Source organism: Sorex fumeus, unplaced genomic scaffold (assembly GCF_029834395.1).
Source record: "Sorex fumeus unplaced genomic scaffold, SorFum_2.1 ptg000006l, whole genome shotgun sequence".
NCBI lineage: Eukaryota > Metazoa > Chordata > Mammalia > Eulipotyphla > Soricidae > Sorex > Sorex fumeus.
Genome location: NW_026606063.1, coordinates 37,200,253 through 37,220,333, shown reverse-complemented (window position 1 = coordinate 37,220,333; position 20,081 = coordinate 37,200,253). Strand labels below are relative to the sequence as shown.

The window sequence follows — 20,081 nt, the reverse complement described above, 5'->3', positions numbered from 1 at the left end:
CTCTAGGACAAATTCCTAGAAGTGGAATTGTGAGTTTAAAGAATATACACATTTGCCATTTTGAATTGTCGATTCCTACCCGCCTACTCAGGCGTTCTTTATTCACAGTCCTGCTAGAAGAGTGAAGGACTCCCATTTCCTTACACCCCTGCCACATGCACTGTAATCAACCTGCCAAGCCTTTGTCAATCTGATCAATAGAACACATATCTCCTCTTGATCAGAAGTTCTTTCATTTTAAGTAAAGTACCATTTTGTATATTTAAGTCACCTTTTGTGTTTGTTTTTCTACATGCTGCTTTCTCCCCCCATTGTTCTGTCAGGTTGTTTCGGCTTATTATCACCAGTGCAGACTTGTTTGCCTTTGTGCATTTTGCCCTCTCCAGACTGCAACCAGATATGACCCCAGAGAACAGTATATACCTGGGCCACAACTACTCTGTGCCCAGAGTGCTTCTGGCACTGAGGTTAACATCTTCCTGCTCACATTTTAAAACTTATTAGCGAATGCAGTCACATAGCAGATACATTATGGGCTCGGCCTAATATTTATTACTTTTTTAAAAAGATCATTAATAATATGAAAATCCTATCGGATTGTACTGCTTTTCTCCCTGGCATGATGGGGATATCTATTTAAAGAAATTGAGCAAGGAGAGATCAAGTAACCTGCCTGAGGGAGCCCTTTTGCTTCCAGTGTGGGTAAGGGGCTGAGATACCATTCTCTGCCCTTCTTCCCTTAGCTCCACCTTGAGAAAATTGACTCTCATCGCTGAAACAAGAGAGAGGTATTCTTTTACAGCTCCAGATTCCATTTCATGGTGTAAAGTTTAAATTGTGTAATAAGTCATATGGTGAAAAGTTCCATTTCTGAATAAATAGCAGTGCTCCTACATTATAAAAAAAAGTTCCATTTCCACTTTTCCCTTTCCTGCCCTTTCCCCCTGCCTTCACTTTTCTTTGTTTCTGAATATTCTTGCTGTGTTTTAGATACTTATAAACAAAATGAATGCAGAGTATATATGTGAGTTTTTTCTGACATAAAAAGTACCGTGCTGTATTCACACTTTCGCATTAAAAAAAAAACAAGAAAAACATTAAAACAGTCCAGTCAGTTGTTTTAAGACCACTTGATCTATCAGATATTTATTGAGTGCTCTTTGTCCCTGGTACCAGACTGGCCTTACAGGAATGTATAAAGAAGCTTGGAACCTCAGAGAATTTACAATCTCCAGGTTGAGAGCATGAGTGAACATGCCATGGTACTCCTTGGTCATTTCAGACTTTAATAAATGAACATGCACTTTGTTCTTCATTGCTAGTTACCCTGGCCCTCTACATACATTTCTTGACCCCAAAACCTATGTCTTCCTTCTCTTAATAGTCTCTTTGGGACTTTATGTTTGAAGAATTGAATATTGTTTTATTATTTTTTTAAAATAATTGCAAGGCTTTTGTTACTTCTATTCACTCCTCTATTTTTCTTTCAGAAACCAGTTCACCTTTTATTTGTTTATATATATTATGATACCATTAGTTTGTACAACCAGATGTTTTTTTCAGAGATATGGTTTCACACTTACTCAAAACTATATGTCACCACATCCATCACTAATTTTCTAATATCCCTTCACCACCGTCCACCGGACCCTCTGCTTCCATCTCCCCTTCTGTAACCTCAGCTCTCCAGTCCGAATTCATGCATTTTCCCCCTTGTTTTTTTTTTTCTGCTTTTTGGGTCACACCCGGCGATGCACAGGGGTCACTCCTGGCTCATGCACTCAGGAACTACTACTGGCGGTGCTTGGGGGACCATATGGGATGCTGGGAATCGAACCCGGGTCGGCTGCATGCAAGGCAAACACCCCACCCGCTGTGCTATCGCTCCATCCCCCTCCCCCTTGGTTTTATTAGTTCCCTTGCTTTGCTTCTCCATCATCTACCTATCAGTAAGATCATCTGATATTTCTTACTTCTTCTAACTTGTTTCACTTAAAATGCCCCCCTCTAGTCCCATGCTTGTTGCAAAAAGCAAAATTTTGTTTTACTAATGGCTGAGTGGTATATCTTTTTGTACATAGACACCATTAAAAAATAATCTATTACAACTTTTGAAATCATGGGGTCTAAATAAAAATTAATTTTAAAAGAGTACAGATTGCTTTATTGATTTGGAGAAGGAAAAAAGATGGAGACAAAAAGAAGTGGTCATTAACTTTTAGTTGGGCACTTGGGTTGTTTCCATATACTGTCTATAAGAATGTTATAACAAACATAGTGTGCAGATATTTTTTTCAACTTAGGTGTTTTTGTTCTTTAGCTAGATACCCAGAAGTGGAATTGCTAAATCAAGGAGAAGATTGATTTACTTATTTTAAAGAGAGCTTTATATATTTGTCATGAGTCCAAAGGGAAGATTTTTAGAATAATTTTATTTGTATAAGTCACCTCTGCTTGGGATCAGGGAGATAACTTGAGGGCTGGAATACATGCTTGGCAAGTAGAGGCCCAGTGATTGTCCCTGGCATCACAGGGTCCCCTATGTCCTGATTTTGGTGGCCTCTGAGCTGTGTCACCGGGGGTGGATCTCCAGACCCTCAGAGCACTGCAGGGAAACTTCCTTTAAACATTTCATTTCTCATTAATGGGCCTTGTCAGATTAAACTGAAATTAAAAAATGTCATGTGCCAATTATCGACCCAAGGGAGGGGGGTCTCATCTATGGGGTGCTTGTTTTGGTGGGGTTGTCTTCTTTCTCCTACTGAGGGTTCTTCTCCATTGACTCCTACCCATAGGCAAAAAAGTAGAACAGAGTCTATTTATCCTAACTACAGTACAGTATTTTAGGGATGTGGGCAAGCTGCCCTCAATTTGTTTATTACAACTGAATTCTATTAAAAGCCATCTTTGTTTAGAGCCCTTCCAGGAGTTCTGGCATGGCAGGAGCCGTGTGGAGGTGGCACAGTAGAGAGGTTAAAAGAGTAGACTGGAGCCTACCCGCAGGCACTGAAGAGCTGATTCTGCCACTTTGCACTGTGACAAGTTACTGAAGCACCCTTTGTTTTCCCTGTCCCCCCAGCAGCCATCAGAACTATTCGATACCTGTGAATTGATTGTTTGTCTTTCCCTCTGTCTTGTTCTATGGCCAAGGACAAGAACTGAAAGAAAATCCAGCATCTTGTATTTCCCTAAACATATTTCATCAGGAATCATAACTCGCATTACACATGTAACATGCACCTATCACACACATGTAATTGACCTACTACCTAAGCATTTCTGTGTTTGGCATGGTGCAAGGATGTTCTACTTTTAAGGAACACGAATCTCAAAGGGGGGGGAAATCCAAAATTACAAGGGCTAAGGTTGGTCATGAATCATGGGTTTTCTGAGCTCTTGGCTGCCAACTTCTTTGAAGAGTTTTCAGACAGGGGCAGAAACCTGTCATTGTCACATGAAAGCCATCTCTTTAGGTATAGTTTGAACACTGGATGGGCTATTTTCTTTTTCCCATTGTTTATTTTTTGAGGAGAGAAGGGAAGTTTGGGTGACTTCTGCAGTGTTTAGGGGCTTTTCCTGGCACAGTGCTCAGGGGGCCATGCAGTGTTAGGGATTGAACCTGAGGCTCCAGGGTGCAGAGCATGTGCTGTGGCCCTTAGAGCTATCTCTCCCCCACCGCCACCCCCATTTTCTTTTGTTGTTATTGTTATTGTTGTTGTTGCCGGGGTCTTTGACTTGCTGCTGCCTCTGTTTTGGGCAGAGAGTGAAACGCTTTCATTCTAGAAGTTGGCATGGGTGAGGAACCTGAACCAGCTGGCCTTGCCTGCTGCCTTCCCTGCAAGTCTGAAAGTCTGACATGCGGGGTTGCTTCAAAGCAGAATGCTTCAGGTTTTTTGTTTTTTTTGTTTTTTGTTTTTGACACCTGGAGATTTCTTTGCATCATGATCTTTCTCTTCTCTTCCCTTAGGCTCTTTATTGAGAAACTGCCAAAGCATCGAGATTACAAATCCTCCGTCATTCCTGAAAAGAAAGATACAGTAAAGGTGGGTGTCTTCACCTTTACTCTTGCCAATCTAATACCTTCAGAGGGGCACAGACTAGCTTCAAGGAAAAAATAATGGTGCCTGCATCTGAGCATCAAATCCCGTAGTAGGAGATGAGGCCATTTTGCCAGGTCTCTTGGAAATTAGGGGGTGGCACAATTTCGGGAAATTTAGAACCATTTTTGAAAACACTGTTGCCTTTGTCAATGTTAAGTCTTCTCTTTTACTTCTCTGCTTAATTCCTTGGTAATTGTTCTAATTCTGAGCTTCTTGTTTTCTGTCTCAGAAATTAAAGGAGATTGCATTTCCCAGAGCAGAAGAACTAAAGGCAGAACTATTAAAACGATATACCAAAGAATATACAGATTATAATGAAGAAAAGGTGAGTTTACAACAGCAGAAATTAAGAGAAGGAAATCATTTTGGTTTCTTAGGAGTGCCCTGGGATTAAAACACATTATTTAATGAAAACTTTTGATTAAGACACTCAAACAAGCCTAGACAGGGGTCACATCCAATGGTGCTGGGAATATGGCATGTGGTTCTGGGGATGGAACTCAAGGCCTCACATATGTGCTACCTTTTGAGGTATGGTCCTGCTCTCCAGATCCTGCGATTTTTGATGTGATATTTCACTTTCTTTTGGCAAAGACCAGAAAGGCAAATTAGAACATAAATAGTTTGTCTGAAGATTCTAATACAGATGATCTGAAATTCCTAAACTTATTTGGCCTTTTGTACCTTTTTCAGAAAAAAAAAATTACTCAACACTCCCTCCTGCCTTCTTAAGCAAGTCAACAGAAAGGACTCCCAAAAGCTACTGAAACCCCACCCCACCCCCAGTCCATCCAGTGCCCCTGCAGGGGGTCAGTATTACCGACTTTGGGAAATATGGTCTAGAGGATTACCAAAACATGGGGTTCTAGGTCACAGAATTTGTGGGACTTGGTTCACATTGGGTTATATTAGAAACCATTATAGTGGTTCATAATAATTGATATTTTCTCGAGCAGTTTTCAAATGATCTTTTGTTGGAAGGGTTGGTCAAAACCTGTGGAGAACTCCTTCATGATCTCCCCAGGAAGAAAAGACAAGCATGTGGAGAAATTTCCAAGTGACTCTCAGTAGTCTGGGCCATGCTGCAGGTGCTTGTGTATGGCTTTGTAGCTATCTGCTAAGCTCTGTTAGATATACCATTGTTGAAAATCAGCTGAGAGAAACCAAGAGGCATATGTTGATTTGTCTATTTGTTTAGGCACCGATGGTCCTTCGGAGCTATTCTTGGCAGTGTCTGATAGTGCTGGACTTGAACTCATGCATGCAAAGCATGTGCTTTGCACATTGAGCGTTTTCCCCAACCCCTGCAAGGCATAGATTTCTAAGACACCCTAGTAAGAGAAAAACCTTAAGTCATGACCTGGTAATTGTTCGTCTGCAGTATGGCTCTGCAGTGAACCGATAACCAGGAAAATTCTAGAGTCTTCAATTTGGTTAACATTTAATGGCAGCCCCAGCACAGCAGGTCTGAGTCTGGAGTCGCCTCTGCCCTCCTACTGCCCCAGGATTCTGGGCTGTATCCGTGGCACCCCACTGACAAGACTTGTCCTTGTCCTGCTGAGGTAGTAGATCCCTTGAGCCAACAGCATTTCTCCTCACCCCTCTGCTTTCTTTATAGAAGAAGGAAGCTGAACAGTTTGCCAGGAACCTGGCCATCCAGCAGGAGCTGGAGAAGGAAAGGCAGAGGGTCGCACAGCAGAAGCAGCAGCAATTGGAGCAAGAGCAGTTCCATGCCTTTGAGGAGATGATTCGGAACCAGGAGCTAGAAAAAGAGCGGCTGAAAATTGTACAGGAGTTTGGGAAGGTGGACCCTGGCCAAGGTGGCCCCTTGGTGCCTGACGTGCCCCCCCCAGATGTGTTCCCCACAGCTCCAGTCCCATCCACGCAGCCCCCGCACAGCAGCACAACACCCAGGCCCACCAAGCCTCCCGTGGTGGACAGGTCCTTGAAACCTGGCGCATTGAACAACTCAGAAAGTAGTGAGTGTGTTTGTCCTCTTCTCTTCCATCTCCATCGCAGCCCAGCAGGGCCCTGCTGACCTTACTTCTACGGTCCCACTCATTTGGCCATGGTCCCCAAAATCCAGTGTAGAATAAGCATTGCCCGTGGTGTGGCCTGCCACGCCAGGTGGACTGTGAAGGTGGCCGTTGCCTAAGCAAAGCGTGCAACTGCTGGACCTGCTTGACTTTCTGAAGAGCTAAATATGACCCTGAGAGTTATTGCCCAGTTTCCAGCTTTTAAGGACTGCATAAAGATTTGAAATGTTTAGTGACCTAGACACCACTGTTGGCCTTTGGTGAAGAAAATTTGGACTTTTTTTTTTTTATATATACCACTCTGCTGTTTAGTAATTGAACTAAAATGTTTTGTTTTGGGACCAGACTTAGCAGTGCTCAGGGCTTACTGTGGGTTCTCACTCAGGCATCAGCTCCTGGCAGGCTTAGGGGCCCACATGGGGTGCCAGGAATTGAACCCTGGTTAGCCATGTGTATGGCAGGGGCCTTAGCTACTCTACTGTCTTTCAAGCTCTAAACCACTTATTTAAGTCTGCTGAATTGTATCTGTGTCATGATAAATATTGTATATCATTAGCGACAATTCAGTGTAGCCATAAAAACTAGCAAAAGTCTGTTCAAAAACCAACAGTATTTTTCAATCAACTTGAAAAATACACAGGAGCGATAGCACAGCGGGTAGGGCGTTCGCCTTACAAGCGGCCAACATGGCCGACCCGAGTTCAATTCCTCCGCCCCTCTCGGAGAGCCCGGCAAGCTACCGAGAGTATTCGATATGCCAGACACAGTAACAACAAAGTCTCCAATGGAGACGTTACTGGGCCCGCTCGAGCAAATCATAATAGGAGGACTCCGGAGGCTGAGAGATAGAGCATCAAGTAAGAGCATGTGCCAAGCATGTGGCATGCACCCTGGCCTGGGTTTGATCTCTTGTATCATATCACCTGCTGGGTACCACTGAGTATTACCCGGGAATCCCTGAGCACTGCAAGTAGCGGCACAACCTCAGGCCCTAGCACCGAACCCTTGACCAGTTGGCCGAGTATCGCTTGGAGTGGCCACATGCCCCCTGAGCACTCCATGGCCACCACAGTCCTCCCCTCCTTCCCCCTCACCTCTCCCTGCTACCCTTAACAAAGACACAGAACAGGCTTTTGGAGGCAGTAAATTGTCTTCATTTTAAGGAAAATCCACTTAAGTGAACACTGAGAGAGAGGGCAGGAGCTGCTGGATGCCATGGCCTGGCCTTTGGGGTTTTCTCCATGTTCTCAACAGGCTTTCTCTACTGTTCCTTCGTACACCTTCTCTGGTCCTGTTAACTTGGTCTTTTGTGTTTCCAGAATAGTCCCTCAACGCTCCCCGCCCCTACCCCAAAGAGCTTTGTTCATATTTTCCCTGAACCTAAATCTCCATCCTCTCTCTCTCTCTCTCTCTCTCTCTCTCTCTCTCTCTCTCTCTCTTAAATTAGTGAAACACCATGAGGCACAGTTGTAGACTTAGAAATTTTTGTGCTTGGGTTTCAGTTATACAATGATCGAGTACCCATCCCTCCACCAGTGCCCATTTTCCACCACCAATGATTCCAGTAGTCCTCCCACCACCCCTCCCCCGTGCCCCACCCTGCCTCTATGGCAGGGCACTCCCTTTTGCTCTCTCTTTCCTTTAGGGTGTTGTGGTCTGCATTGTGTCTACTTTCAGCACGTGTCTCGCATCCCGAGCGAATCCTCGAAACAGCCTTTACTTGGTGTTCCCTTCTCTATCTGAGCTGCCTTTTCCCCCATTCTTTCTCTTAACCTTCCCGGCTTTTCTTGTCAGTTTTCCCAATCCCCATTTTGTGGATCAGATTGGTTCTCTTCTCCTTACAGCTTCCAGAGAGCTTTGAGTCTGCTAGGCAGTTGAGATTTGTTGGGCCAGCACTGTTCCGTGCCTTGTTAGTGGCACTGACTGGGAGTTGGGGAGCAGAGGCCCGACTTCCTTGGCCTCCCTGGGCCCCATCAGCTCCGGACTGCAGGGCCCCTGCTCGCACTTGGCTCCCTCCCAGCAGTTCACATCTCACGACTGGGGGTGCTGGAGCACAACATCCCTTTTCACTTTTTTTCTGACGGTGAAAAAGTGCTCTGAAAGTTACCCCCAATTCCAGCCTGCGGACTCAGCCCCGGGGTTTCCCCTGGGACACAGGCTCAGCCATTGGCGTTTTGAATGCAGGCTCAGGAGCTCCTTTGCTCGCTCAGGGAGTTTTGGAGAACTACAATATGGTTTTTGTTATTTCATTTTGGAGTTGGAGCTTTCTCCTAAAGGAATAAATTCACTCAAACTAGTGACTCAAATGATTTTATTTTCCTGTTTTCTAGAATATAGCCTAATATTTATTTAAAAGTTATAGTCTCTGATAGTTGAATCTGAAAGGAGAGGATTAAAAACTCAAATTCGGCAGAAAAAGAAGATTCCTTAAAAAAAATAATTCTTCGTATTAGGTTGAGGCAGGATTCTGAACAGCTCGGAAACATCTTTTAAGTAATACTTTACCCGGGTCTGAACTTGTATAATTAAATCCTCCTCTTTCCTTTTCTTAGAAGAATGTTCTCCTGGCAGCTGTGGCTAGGGGTTGGGGAAGAGGCTCCACAGCCCTTTTCCTTCTGTCCTTAGGATGCGCCCCCCTGCCCCGACCTGAAGTTAGGAGCCCACATGGCTCTAATTGCCCCAGGCCATGTAGAAAGTCACTGCCAGCCGTCTGACTTTCCCCTTTTCTCCCTTACAGTTCCAACCATCGAGGGACTACGCCACGTGGTGGTGCCTGAGCGGCTCTGCCCCCAGTTTCTCCAGTTAGCCAGTGCCAACACTGCCCGGGGAGTAGAAACATGTGGAATTCTCTGCGGAAAACTGGTAAAAAAAAAAAAAAAAGAAAGAAAGAAAAAGAAAAGAAAAGGAAAAAAAAGAAATAAGAAACAAACAACAACAGCAAAAACACAACCAACCTCTCTTTGCTGAGTTGAGATGGTTTCTCTCAGCTTTGGCCTCCCGTGACTCTGAAAGAAGATACAGTCCATGGGCTCGGTTACTGGGCATCAGCCCATTTGCTGAAGAAACCGCAGGCAATATGCTGGCGTGCCGTCTTAAACTCAGTCGCCCTATTTTTGTTTGATTTGCAGGATTTCTTGAACTGATTGTTTCAATGCTAATAGTAAAAAAAAAAAAAAAGATTCTAATCCCGGGGGTAAAGATCCAGGGCTCACCTGTATGCTATGTGTCATCTCTTGAGCATCTCTTTATGGTTGGTAGGATCATAACATGTGTCTATGGAAAAGTTCCCAGGTGCTTTGGAGAGATGAGGCTAATACACCAATAAATAAATAGCACAGTGAATGGTTCATGGAGCACAAGCAATAGGAATCTTGAGGAAGGAAAGGTCATTGTACGTATACACCTAATAGCTGAAGGGATAAATTAAATGGAAGGAGGAGAAGCAGCGAGATGAAACCTACATCAGGCTGGAGCAAGGGATGAGAAATTATCTGCCTGGAACTCCTTGAGCCCCTGTTTAGCTAGAGCAGGAACTCTGCCCAGGTAGTTGCCATCTGGCTGCTGTTAGAGTACCTTGTGGGGGCCAGAGTGGTCACACAGCAGGTAGGGCATTTGTGTTGCACATGGCTGACCCAGCTCCAATACCCAGCATCCCATTTGGTCCCCAGAGTCCCGCCATGAGTGACCCCTGAGCAAAGAGCCAGGAGTAAGCTCTGAGCACTGCTAGGTTTGACCCCAAAACAAATAAGAGTACTTCATGCAGTGCCCGTGAGCAGCTAAGATTGGGTACCACTGAGGTGAGGGACCCAGGAGCTACAACATGACTCATGACAGAACTCAGTGGGCTGGACTTTCCTTATATAGATGTTTTAATTTTCTACTGCCAGGACAGCATGGGTTTGCCTAAGTGCCCAGGAATTGTGACAAGCTTGTTTTCTCCTTTGACAGATGAGGAATGAATTTACCATCACCCACGTTCTCATCCCCAAGCAAAGTGCTGGAGCCGATTATTGCAACACCGAAAATGAGGAAGAGCTTTTCTTCATACAGGATGAGCAGGACCTCATCACACTGGGCTGGATTCATGTAAGCAAGCCTGAGCTCTGTAAGGATCAGCCTCTGGATGTTATAAACACGCTGCTGCTTCCTCTGAGCCAAGTCATTGCCTCCAGATTATGTATTTACACACAGGTTTTCCCACCATCGGATGTGTGCTGACTTGCATAGGTCACTGCTTGCCCTCCACTAAGAATCTGGCAACTACTTAGAGCTTTTTAATTTAGGCAGAACGTTTTAATATAAATGAACTTGTTTTCCCCAAAGTTCTAGTTTTCCTATAAGTATGATATGAGTAGTGGACCTAGGATATTTGTTGACTTTACCATAGATGCTGGACCTGTTTCCTATAAACAGTGTCCCTCAGAAAGTTATATATAAAATCAAAATATTTCAAATGAGCCAAGGAAATTAATTCAGTTGCTTGCATTTGGCCTTGATTAAAGCAGTGAAAATACCTTTATGTAAACCAGAAGGGCTGCCAATATAGGAGATTTCTCAAGTGCATCTCTGATGCCATTTTCTGGTTAAATAGACTTTCATCCCTAAATATTATTTCTGAATTTTCTCTCCTATTCTGTGTTAGCCCCTCTCCTCTCTTGGACTAAGCTGCTTTTCCATGGGATGTGATATACAGACAGCTTGGCTGCTTTCTGGATTCAGGATGGTCACCTATCCTTATATGTGACAATCAGGGAAATTTGGGTCTGTGAGGGTTTCCGAAGAGCCTGTCTTGAACTCAGTTGTATGGAATATTTGTCTTCTACCACGTGTGTCCCCTCCCCCATTGCAGTTAGATGGCAGATAGAAAACTTTTTCTTTACCTGCCAAGGGATACAGATTGGAATTAATAGAATTTTAGACTTACGGAAGAGAAGGGACATGAGGCAGAGTATGCCAGAGTGTCCTCTGAGGTGCAAACCGGGCACGTGGTTCTCAGCAGAGGAAAGGATCACAGGTGGGAGGATGACCTCAGAATAGTGGGCTGTGCCTGGAACAGTGAATGCTACGGTTTGCTGGGAGTTGTCCTTCATAACAGGAAAGCGTAGTAGAGAAGCTTTATTGTGATTCTTTAGAGCCAAGTTCTGGAGGGTCTTGGGTGGACCTGCAGAATAGTTCTGCTCTTCTGTAGGTGGAGAACTCTTAAAGATTTTTAAGTAGAGTGATGATATATTCCAAGTCATACTTTAGTCACTTTAGCATAAAGACATTTTGGGGGTGAGCTGAGATGGTGAGCTCATTCAAGAGATCAATATGATAAAACTGTGACAAAGAAGGTGATGATACAGGATGCTTGGGAAGGAGGAAACAAATATGGGAAGATGAGTAAGAGAAGATGACTAAGAGTCAGATGATTGGGAGATTTGGAACCTGATCATCTCATAAGCAGAAACTGCAACCCCAGGTGGAGGGCTCACTTTGGAAGGGGGGTGTGTGAATGGTATGTTCAGTACTAACATGTTCAATTTAAAGTACTGGTGTGACATTAAATCAGTGGGGTACTTAGACAATTGGAAATGGAGCTTCAACTCTGGAGCAAAGTGAAGGTGGGAAAGAGTTTGGGGAATTCTCTGCCATGATCTGATTTTAGAAAATGTGGAACCAGGGGAGAGTTGAGAACAGGAAAAAAGTCACTGAGACATGGGGGCAACTGGGAGAGCACAGGGAATAGTAGGCAATGAAATAGAAAGCAGTCAGAGGGCAGTAGAAAGCCAAGAAGCCAAAAAACTACAGCCTGGAAGCCAGGCCACACACTGGAATCAGCCTGTTAGACCGGCTGAGGCCATTGATGGCCTTGATTAAGAGCCTTTAGGCAATGGTGGGAGCGTCTCATGAGGGTTCGGAAGGAACAGAGACTGAATTAACTGTAACGGTAACTACCCTAGAGATAGTTATAGGTGTCCTCAGTTTTAGGTAAAGGTAAAGGTAAAGGCCCTCCCGTTGATCCTCGATTTGCTCGAGCGGGCCCAGTAACGTCTCCTTTGGAGACTTTGTTGTTACTGTGTCTGGCATATCGAATACTCTCGGTAGCTTGCCGGGCTCTCCAAGAGGGGCGGAGGAATCGAACTCGGGTTGGCCATGTTGGCTGCGTGCAAGGCAGACGCCCTACCCGCTGTGCTGTCGCTCCAGCCTCAATTTTAGAAGGCCTTAGATCTAGAGGAAAGGAAGAGACGGAATGGTGGCTAGAAAGAGAAAAGGAGAAGTGGCTAGATGAGAGTGTTTGCTGGAATTAATGTTTACTTGACTTTCCTAGTTTAGTTCTGAGTGTGTGTTTTGTTTTGATATTTGAAACCTTTGTTTTTGAAATGCAGCTTATATAGCAAAATGCATAAACTGCTCGTACACTAATGAATCTTTTAAGCAAATAGCTATGGACACACACTCCCTTCAATGTTCTCAGAGGCTGGCTCCCACCCCACCCCACTCTCCCACCCACACACTTCCTGCAGCAGGCAACCCCAACTCTTCTGGAAACCCCTTGCTTTCTTTCTTGCTTTCCCACCTAGATGTGTGTTCCCAAACTCAGTTGTTTAATTTTCTCTGCTTTGAAACTCTGTATAAACAGGATTGTATGATGTATGTTTTACTGAGTCTGGCTCCTTTGACTTGGCATTTTAAACATTGATTTCAGTTTTTGTGTGTAGTTGTCCAAACATGTTTTCAGACCCAGTGAGCCTCGTGGGAGAGAGGCAAAGGGCAGGAGAAATGAGACAATGCAGAGGTAGGAGAATGTTGAATCAAAACCACCAAAGGGGTAAGGGGCGCAGAGAGCTAGTACAGGGGTTAAGGTAGAATCATTGCTATTTAGATCTCAGATCTCAGGTTGAATTTAGATGGAAGTGAAATCAAAAGATTTCTTTTTCTTTTTTTTTTTTTTTTGGCTTTTTGGGTCACACCTGGCGATGCACAGGGGTTACTCCTGGCTCTGCACTCAGGAATTACCCCTGGTGGTGCTCAGGGGACCATATGGGATGCTGGGAATCGAACCCCTTGTTGGCCGCCTGCAAGGCAAACGCCCTACCTGCTGTGCTCCAGCCCCAAAATCAAAAGATTTCTAATATCAGTAAGGGTCCAGCCAAGAACAAATAGAGCGGCTAATTTGAACTGAAGAAAAGGCCTGCTGTCAGGTTTAAAACTAGCAGGAGAAAATGATAAACATAAAATTTTCATTCTCCCCTTGCCAGTTGTAATTCAGGCTGCCATTCAAAACTTTTTCTGAGGAGTGGGGAGGTAGCGCAACATGCTGGCATGCACACTTGGCTCGATGATGCTTTGTATACCTTGTGGCCCCTTACACCTGGGGCAGTCTCTGAGCAGGGAGCAGGGAATTGCTCTCAGCACTAGTGGGTGTGGTTTCAAACCAAAATAAATAAGATAATATTTTTTAAGAACAACCCTGAGGGGTCACAGTGATCGACTCTGTGTCAGCCGCACCTACTTGAAGGCATCTGCCCTCACTTGTCTCAGCCCAGCCTTATGTGGCCTCTTCTCTGCTCCAGGAACCCAGGCTGCCTTTGGGGTTACCATGCTGGCTTCTCTCTGTTCCTCAGCAGTACCCTTTTCTCTTCATACAAACTTCCCCTGTCCACAGTGGGATGAACGCTGGATATGCTGTTGTTTTTTGGGGTTTTCCCCCCCTCCCCAGGAAACTCAAATAAGAGGGAAGGAAGGGGGAAAGGCACAGTAGTTAGAGGGGAACCAAGGTTTGGATTCGAGTTTTTGACATAGCTTATCAGCTATTTACTGAGCCTCTACCGGTTGTCTGTATGATCTCGGCAACTATCCCAACCTTAGCTCATTCTTCTTTCCTTTCCTCCCCCACTTTTTTGGTGCTGGTCACTGGGATGATCAGAGGTGGAATGCTTGGTTGTGGGGCTCACCTGGGGATGCCCACTTTTAGTTGTGATGCTTGTGCCCATTCAGTCGCTCCACAGCCAAGATCGCGTGCTTTATCATGGCACTTGGGAGCCAAAATGGCATCGCCATAAGGATGGAAGCTGGCACAGGTGAGGTGGTGCCAGGGATGGAATCCAGCCTCATATGTGCAAGGCAGAGCCTGTGCCACTGAGCTCTCCATGCCCCCTTGCCCAGTCTGGCCGGCGTAGGCCTCATCTGTTCCCAGGGAGAGGTTTCCACTTCAACCATGGCATGACGGACGCTGGCACCACCTTTTCTCCCTACCAGTCGGCAGGATCAGGGAGAAACTTTCCTTAGGTGTCTTGAAGTTCTTCGATGGCCACAGCATCTGTGTGTGCCTTAGCTCCTGAGCTCTTGTCTTGCAGCCATCCCCGGTGGGCTGCTCCTGCACTCTGTGGCATAGTGTCACTCAGACGAGGCCACAAGAACAGGCGGAGCCCCAGAGCCTGTGCTTTGGCTTTTTCCTAGTAGGGCTGAAACCACTCATTGAGCATACTTAATTCTTTTCGGTGCTTTTCTGTCAAGGATGATTGGTGGTCTTTTTGAGTCACATTGGACCTTGAATTTTCCGTCACTGTGGTCTACTGCCACGGGAGTCATTCTGTAACTTCTCTTTTTGTATCCAAAAAATGTGCTCAGTAAAACAAAATAATTGAATACAAGTGAGATCAATGAACTCTACATGTAGAGGGTTGATTGGCCTCCATTTTTACTTTCTTTAGTATTTCCCAAAGTGTTCTGTGCGAGTTAGCTGTCTGCCTTGAGTACCCAATCATCCTGCCCCTTGTCTCCTTGGATGAATCCTCTCATATGCTTTAGTCACAGGACAGTTTTTGCTGTTTTTACCTATAAACACCCTAGACTTGCTTGACTTTTTAATACCTCACTCAGGAAGAAGAGCCATCTCTAACTGGTTTATCAAGTCTTTATCAGCTATCATTCTGAAGTAGATACTGTCTATTCCAAAACAGCTATTATCTAGGAAGAACTTGCATAAGCCAAATACTTTTTTTTTCTTTTGTGTCACGCCTGGCCATGCTCAGGGGTAACTCTTAGTGGTGCTCAGGGGACCATGTGGGACGCCAAGGATCAAACCCAGGTTGGCTGTGTACAACGCAAATGGCCTATCCATTGCACTATCTTCCCAGCCTGAGCCAAATAAGTCTTGGTGGCTAGTTAGATATTACAAGTATCTTCAAGTTCTCATGTTATCCTCCTGACTCTGCACTCAGGTTTGTGGCCACTGTTTGACTGCCTCCCCTCTCGGGCCAGGCCTGGCTGCCATTCCTTATGGACAGGGTCTCTGACTGTTCTTTCTCTTCGCAGACTCATCCCACGCAGACCGCCTTCCTCTCCAGTGTCGATATGCACACTCACTGTTCCTACCAGATGATGTTGCCAGAATCAATAGCCATCGTTTGCTCTCCCAAGTTCCAGGAGTGAGTCCCTGAGACCCGGGTTGGCATGTTATGGGAGGGAGCAAATGAGAAGAAAGTCTCAAAGTTTTTTTTTTCCTGTTTTTAATCCTTGTTCTCTATAAAATGTAAACATCATTTATTATTTATTGATTGTTCTAAAAGACTTCCCATCTCCTGATAAGCCTACTATACATGTTTAAAAAGAGTTCCAGAAAATAACTTAGGACTTTTCCTAGGACAAGACCACAAAAAAGATGAAGGGTTTGACTTGAAACAGTAGGAATTTTAAGAGATTGAGATATGTCAGAGTATTAATTTTTTTAAGTGCATGTCAGTTTTTAATAGATTTTACCAAATAATTTTCATAATGTTTGCATCAAGTATTAATTTCTTTTCCATTCCAAATTCTATTATTTACTATGGATTCTTCCAGCAAAATTTGTGTGGCCGTGATGAGTCATTCTCTAATCCTGATTCATTCAGAATCAGAGACTTAACAAGACACCTATGACCCAGGGTACTTTTGAAGCTGTCTCAAGGTGTGTGTGTGTGTGTGTGTGTGTGTGTGTGTGTGTGACATCCTTGCTTGATTCTGAGTCCGCCTCTTCTTATTTCAGGACTGGATTCTTCAAACTGACCGACCATGGATTCAAAGAGATTTCTTCTTGTCGCCAGAAAGGCTTCCATCCACACAGAAAGGATCCCCCTCTATTCTGTGTAGGTATCTACTGTAGACAGAAGCAGGGCAGGAGCTAAGTAGGGAGGACCATGGGGACTGAGGAAATGCCTGCCTGTCCTGATACAGAGTGGATCTACCTTGTTATGCCTCCTTTCCCAGGATTTTTCTGGTGAGGCTGTGCATGTGGAACCGTGTGGGAAAGGAGCACATTGAGACCTAGTTCAGCCACTTCCCAGCTGTGTGTCTCTGAAGAGGCTCTGAAACTCTCTGGGGCTTCCATTTTTTAATCAGCTATAAATGAGGATGAAAATTAAAACAATATTTTATAGTGTTATTGATAGGGTTAAGTATTATGTATAAATGACCTTGTGCAGAAGCTAGCTTATAAAATGTTATTCTTTTTATTTTTCCTTCATCGATTTCAGTTGCTAAACCTGTATTTTATTTTTTTTTTATTGGTTTGGGGGTCACATCCGGTGATGTTTAGGGGTTACTTCTGGCTCTGCACTCAGGAATTACTCCTGGAGGTATTCAGGGAACTATATGGGATGCTGGGGATCAAACTCTGGTGGCTGGGTGCAAGGCAAAGGCCCTACGCACTGTATTATCACTCCAGAGCCTAAGTGTGTATTTTAATAAAGGTGGGAATTCAAAGAAGAGTCTCTTAAGTTAGGTTAAGTTGGGGCCAGGGACATAGTTCAAGAGCCTATGCCTGTCATAGCAAGGCCTGAGTTCAAGCCCTGGCACCAAACCACCCCCACAAACACCACTTGAATGTGGCCTTGGGGGACCCCTGAGAATTACCAGCCAAACACAAAACCAACAGGGCTAGAAGCCTCCCTACACACGAAGTGTATTTTTGTGAGCTGCTTATGTTTAAAGAAAAAAAAAAAAAGAGGCAAAGTATATATAATTCTCAAATTTAGCTTCTATTTTCTGACCGTCTTAGGAAGTTATTTTTCCTAAGTTGCACTCTGCAAGTAAAATGTTTTCATTACTGATAAGATCAGTATGTTCCCATTGGCCCCTCAAATCCAATGCGGTAGCATCACTTTGCTCCATGCTGGGCAGGGAGTATTGTTTCTTTGGAGCTCTCAGAAAAGTGACCATTATGGGGAACTGCAAAGATAGTACCGGAGTTAGGGCACATATTCGCCTTGCACATGGCTGACCAGGGTTGATCTCCAGCATGCCATATCGTCCCCTAAGCTCCCCCAGGAATGATTTCTGAGCACCACTGGTGTGGTTACAAACAACCCTTCTCCCTCCCCCCCAAAAAAAAAATAAAAATAAAAAAGGAAATTCAAGTGACTTGTATGGAAAAGGGACTCCAATTGTTGTCACATGAATGGAACAGAAAGGGATCGCAGATGTTTAGAAGAGAAACTCCAGGGAGAAGTTGGGAACTGACTTTCAATGTAAGAAGTGCCTAGAGGGATGGGGTAGAAGGGCCAGGGAGACAGTTCAGGTGGTGGAGCACACTCTGCCGTGTGAGGCTCTGAGTTTAATCCCAAATGCTGCTGGGATTCTTCATGTCCTCAAGTACCACCCACGTGGCCCTGGTGGGTCCCAGGCATGGTGCGGCCAGCTGGAGCACCAGCCCGTCAGGCTGAGCATGGCCAGGAATGGCCCTGGGTGCTGCAGTATTGCCAGGTGGGGCCTCTATTTAAAGAAAAAAAAAATGTGTGGGGGTGTGTTCGATATAGCTTCCAGAACTCAACCTAAGGCCTCATGGAATGGCAGTTTTATTTGAGTATGATTAAAAAAACTTTCTGAGCAGTTTGTTAAAAAAAAAAAAAATTCTAAGTACCTGGATGGAAACAGAGGTCACACAGAACCCACAGGTACCTCGATATTCAGCTCTACAGACCCCTATGGCCTGCCCTAAGTGAGATTCCCCATATGAGAGTAGGTGTACTTTATCACTTGGTTGGCATCAGCACCACAAAGCTGCAGGGGATCTAGAATCTATTATGTTTCCTTTTATGTATGGGAGGTACTTTGAAGCTGCCCGAAACCAGGCCAAACTTAGGGCTCACTCCTGACTCTGACCATATGTGGGACCAGGGATCAAATCAGGGTCAGCCACATTCAAGGCAAGTGTCTTAACCCCTGTAATATCTCCCCAACCCCTCCGAAATCATTTTAAATTAGTATATATTTTATGAGTGACTCCATAAAAACATGCATTTGAAAAAAAAAAGATAATATTAGCTGACATTGATGAGTCGGGCTGTAGGTCCATACCGGTGGGAGTAATGCATTCCAGCCTTTTAGTATAAGGCCTTTTGTTTTTCACATTTTTAGAATTGGGGCTTGGGGTCACTGCCAGCAGTGCTCAGGGCCTACTCCTGGCTTTGTGGTCAGGGATCACCCTTGATGGGGCGCAGGGGACTATATGGGGTGCTGGGGATTTAACCTGGGTCGGCTGCTTCAGGGCAGGTGCCCTGCCCACACTAATATTGCTCAGGTCCAACCTCGAAAGGCCTTTTAAGTAGCAGTCTAGCGTCCGGAGTGGGAGCCAGCTTCTCTGAGTGTTTCATTTCACCAGCTCGTTGTTGCGATTGTGTGGGGGGGATGCTCCTTCTGTATGGTGCTGAGGGGATCATGTGCTCCAGCACTTGAGCCACGTCCCAGCTTCTAGAGTGAGTATTTTAAATAAGCATTTAAAAAAAAAAAGAATTTTCCAGACTGTTCTTTCTTTCTCCCTGTTGCAGAATTGCAGCCACGTGACAGTTGTGGACAGAGCCGTGACCATCACAGACCTTCGATGAGAGAGTGCAATTCAAATTCCTTCCAAGAACTGTTAATCCATATCAGTGTACTGTAGCCCCTTTCTTTAAATGTCCAGAAAGCTCTGGAAATTATTTTCAATACAGATTGGAAAGTATTACCTGGGGGTGAATTGATTTTCTGTTTCTGATAGGAAAAGAAATAATGAACTGTATCTTTTAGGCAAGTCTGGAGGATAAGACCATCACACTAAAGCAATAGGAGAGTCCACTGCCTACAATGAAAACATTAAGTGGGAGCGTAGTTGAAATTAACACTCGCATATATCCTTTGTTCTATACTGACAAATTATTGACATGCTTTTCCCCCCTCCCAGCTGTCCTCCTAACTTCCCTCCCAACTTGGTTCTTGTTTACTTTTGGACTAACCAAGGGCATCTCTGCAGAAGCTTGGAGGCCACTGAGTAGCTGTTTGGGCGTTGCCATGGCTTGTGGTGGGGTGAGTGAAGCTGACCAGAGACCAGACCACTCACCGTATCTGACCAGGTGATGAGGCGCAGAAATGCTCAAGAGTGATTTTGTCAGGAATTCTTGTTATTTAACACATGTTTCAGGGTATTTTTTTCTCTGTAATAAATTTAAAAGTAACTTTTTGTGTGCACTCTTGAGTGATTTGTTTGAAGAAGGACTGTCTGACCAAGCTAATGTAAAGAACTGCTTGTTTATAGAAAGGCAAGAAGATGGAGATGAAGGTACTAGCAGAAAGTGTGGCCCTGCTCACTTCCCCTTGGCCACTGGGTTTTGCTGGCCTACTGTCATCTTCCTGGGTGAGTGTAGCATCTCTGTTCTTTTGGTGCTGTCTCAAGTGAGTCATTCTGTTCCCTGCCCCCTTAGCCTGTGAAAGCTTTCAGTTGAGGATAACAGTCTTTCGTTGACGTGCCAGGTTATTCCCCAAATCATTATAGCCCCTAGCACTATACCCTACTGCTTTCATTTTTCTGATTTAGGCAGCATCTTGGAGGGTGTTTTGAAGTTCCAACTGCTTCTGCATTTTTCTTCCTATGAGCTGAATCTGCTGCTCTAAAGCAACTGAGAAATAATGATCCTGATGCAGCTCAGTGGTGGAATGCATGCTCCTTAGA

The 20,081-nt window shown here is 44.7% G+C and overlaps 1 protein-coding gene across 3 annotated transcripts in view; it reads left to right on the top strand.

The window, feature by feature from the left end:
• Positions 1–19,571, top strand: part of STAMBP (STAM binding protein) — a 30,437-nt gene extending 10,866 nt beyond the window's left edge. For all 3 annotated transcript variants that reach the window (XM_056124353.1, XM_056124361.1, XM_056124345.1), the window contains exons 3-10: positions 3,968–4,043; positions 4,330–4,425; positions 5,719–6,079; positions 8,874–8,998; positions 10,085–10,222; positions 15,437–15,549; positions 16,146–16,245; positions 18,925–19,571. In XM_056124353.1, coding sequence (XP_055980328.1) covers positions 3,968–4,043; positions 4,330–4,425; positions 5,719–6,079; positions 8,874–8,998; positions 10,085–10,222; positions 15,437–15,549; positions 16,146–16,245; positions 18,925–18,981 — 1,066 coding nt within the window. In that variant the 3' untranslated portion in view covers positions 18,982–19,571. The remainder of the gene's footprint in view (positions 1–3,967; positions 4,044–4,329; positions 4,426–5,718; positions 6,080–8,873; positions 8,999–10,084; positions 10,223–15,436; positions 15,550–16,145; positions 16,246–18,924) is intronic.
• The last annotated feature ends 510 nt before the right edge of the window (positions 19,572–20,081 follow it).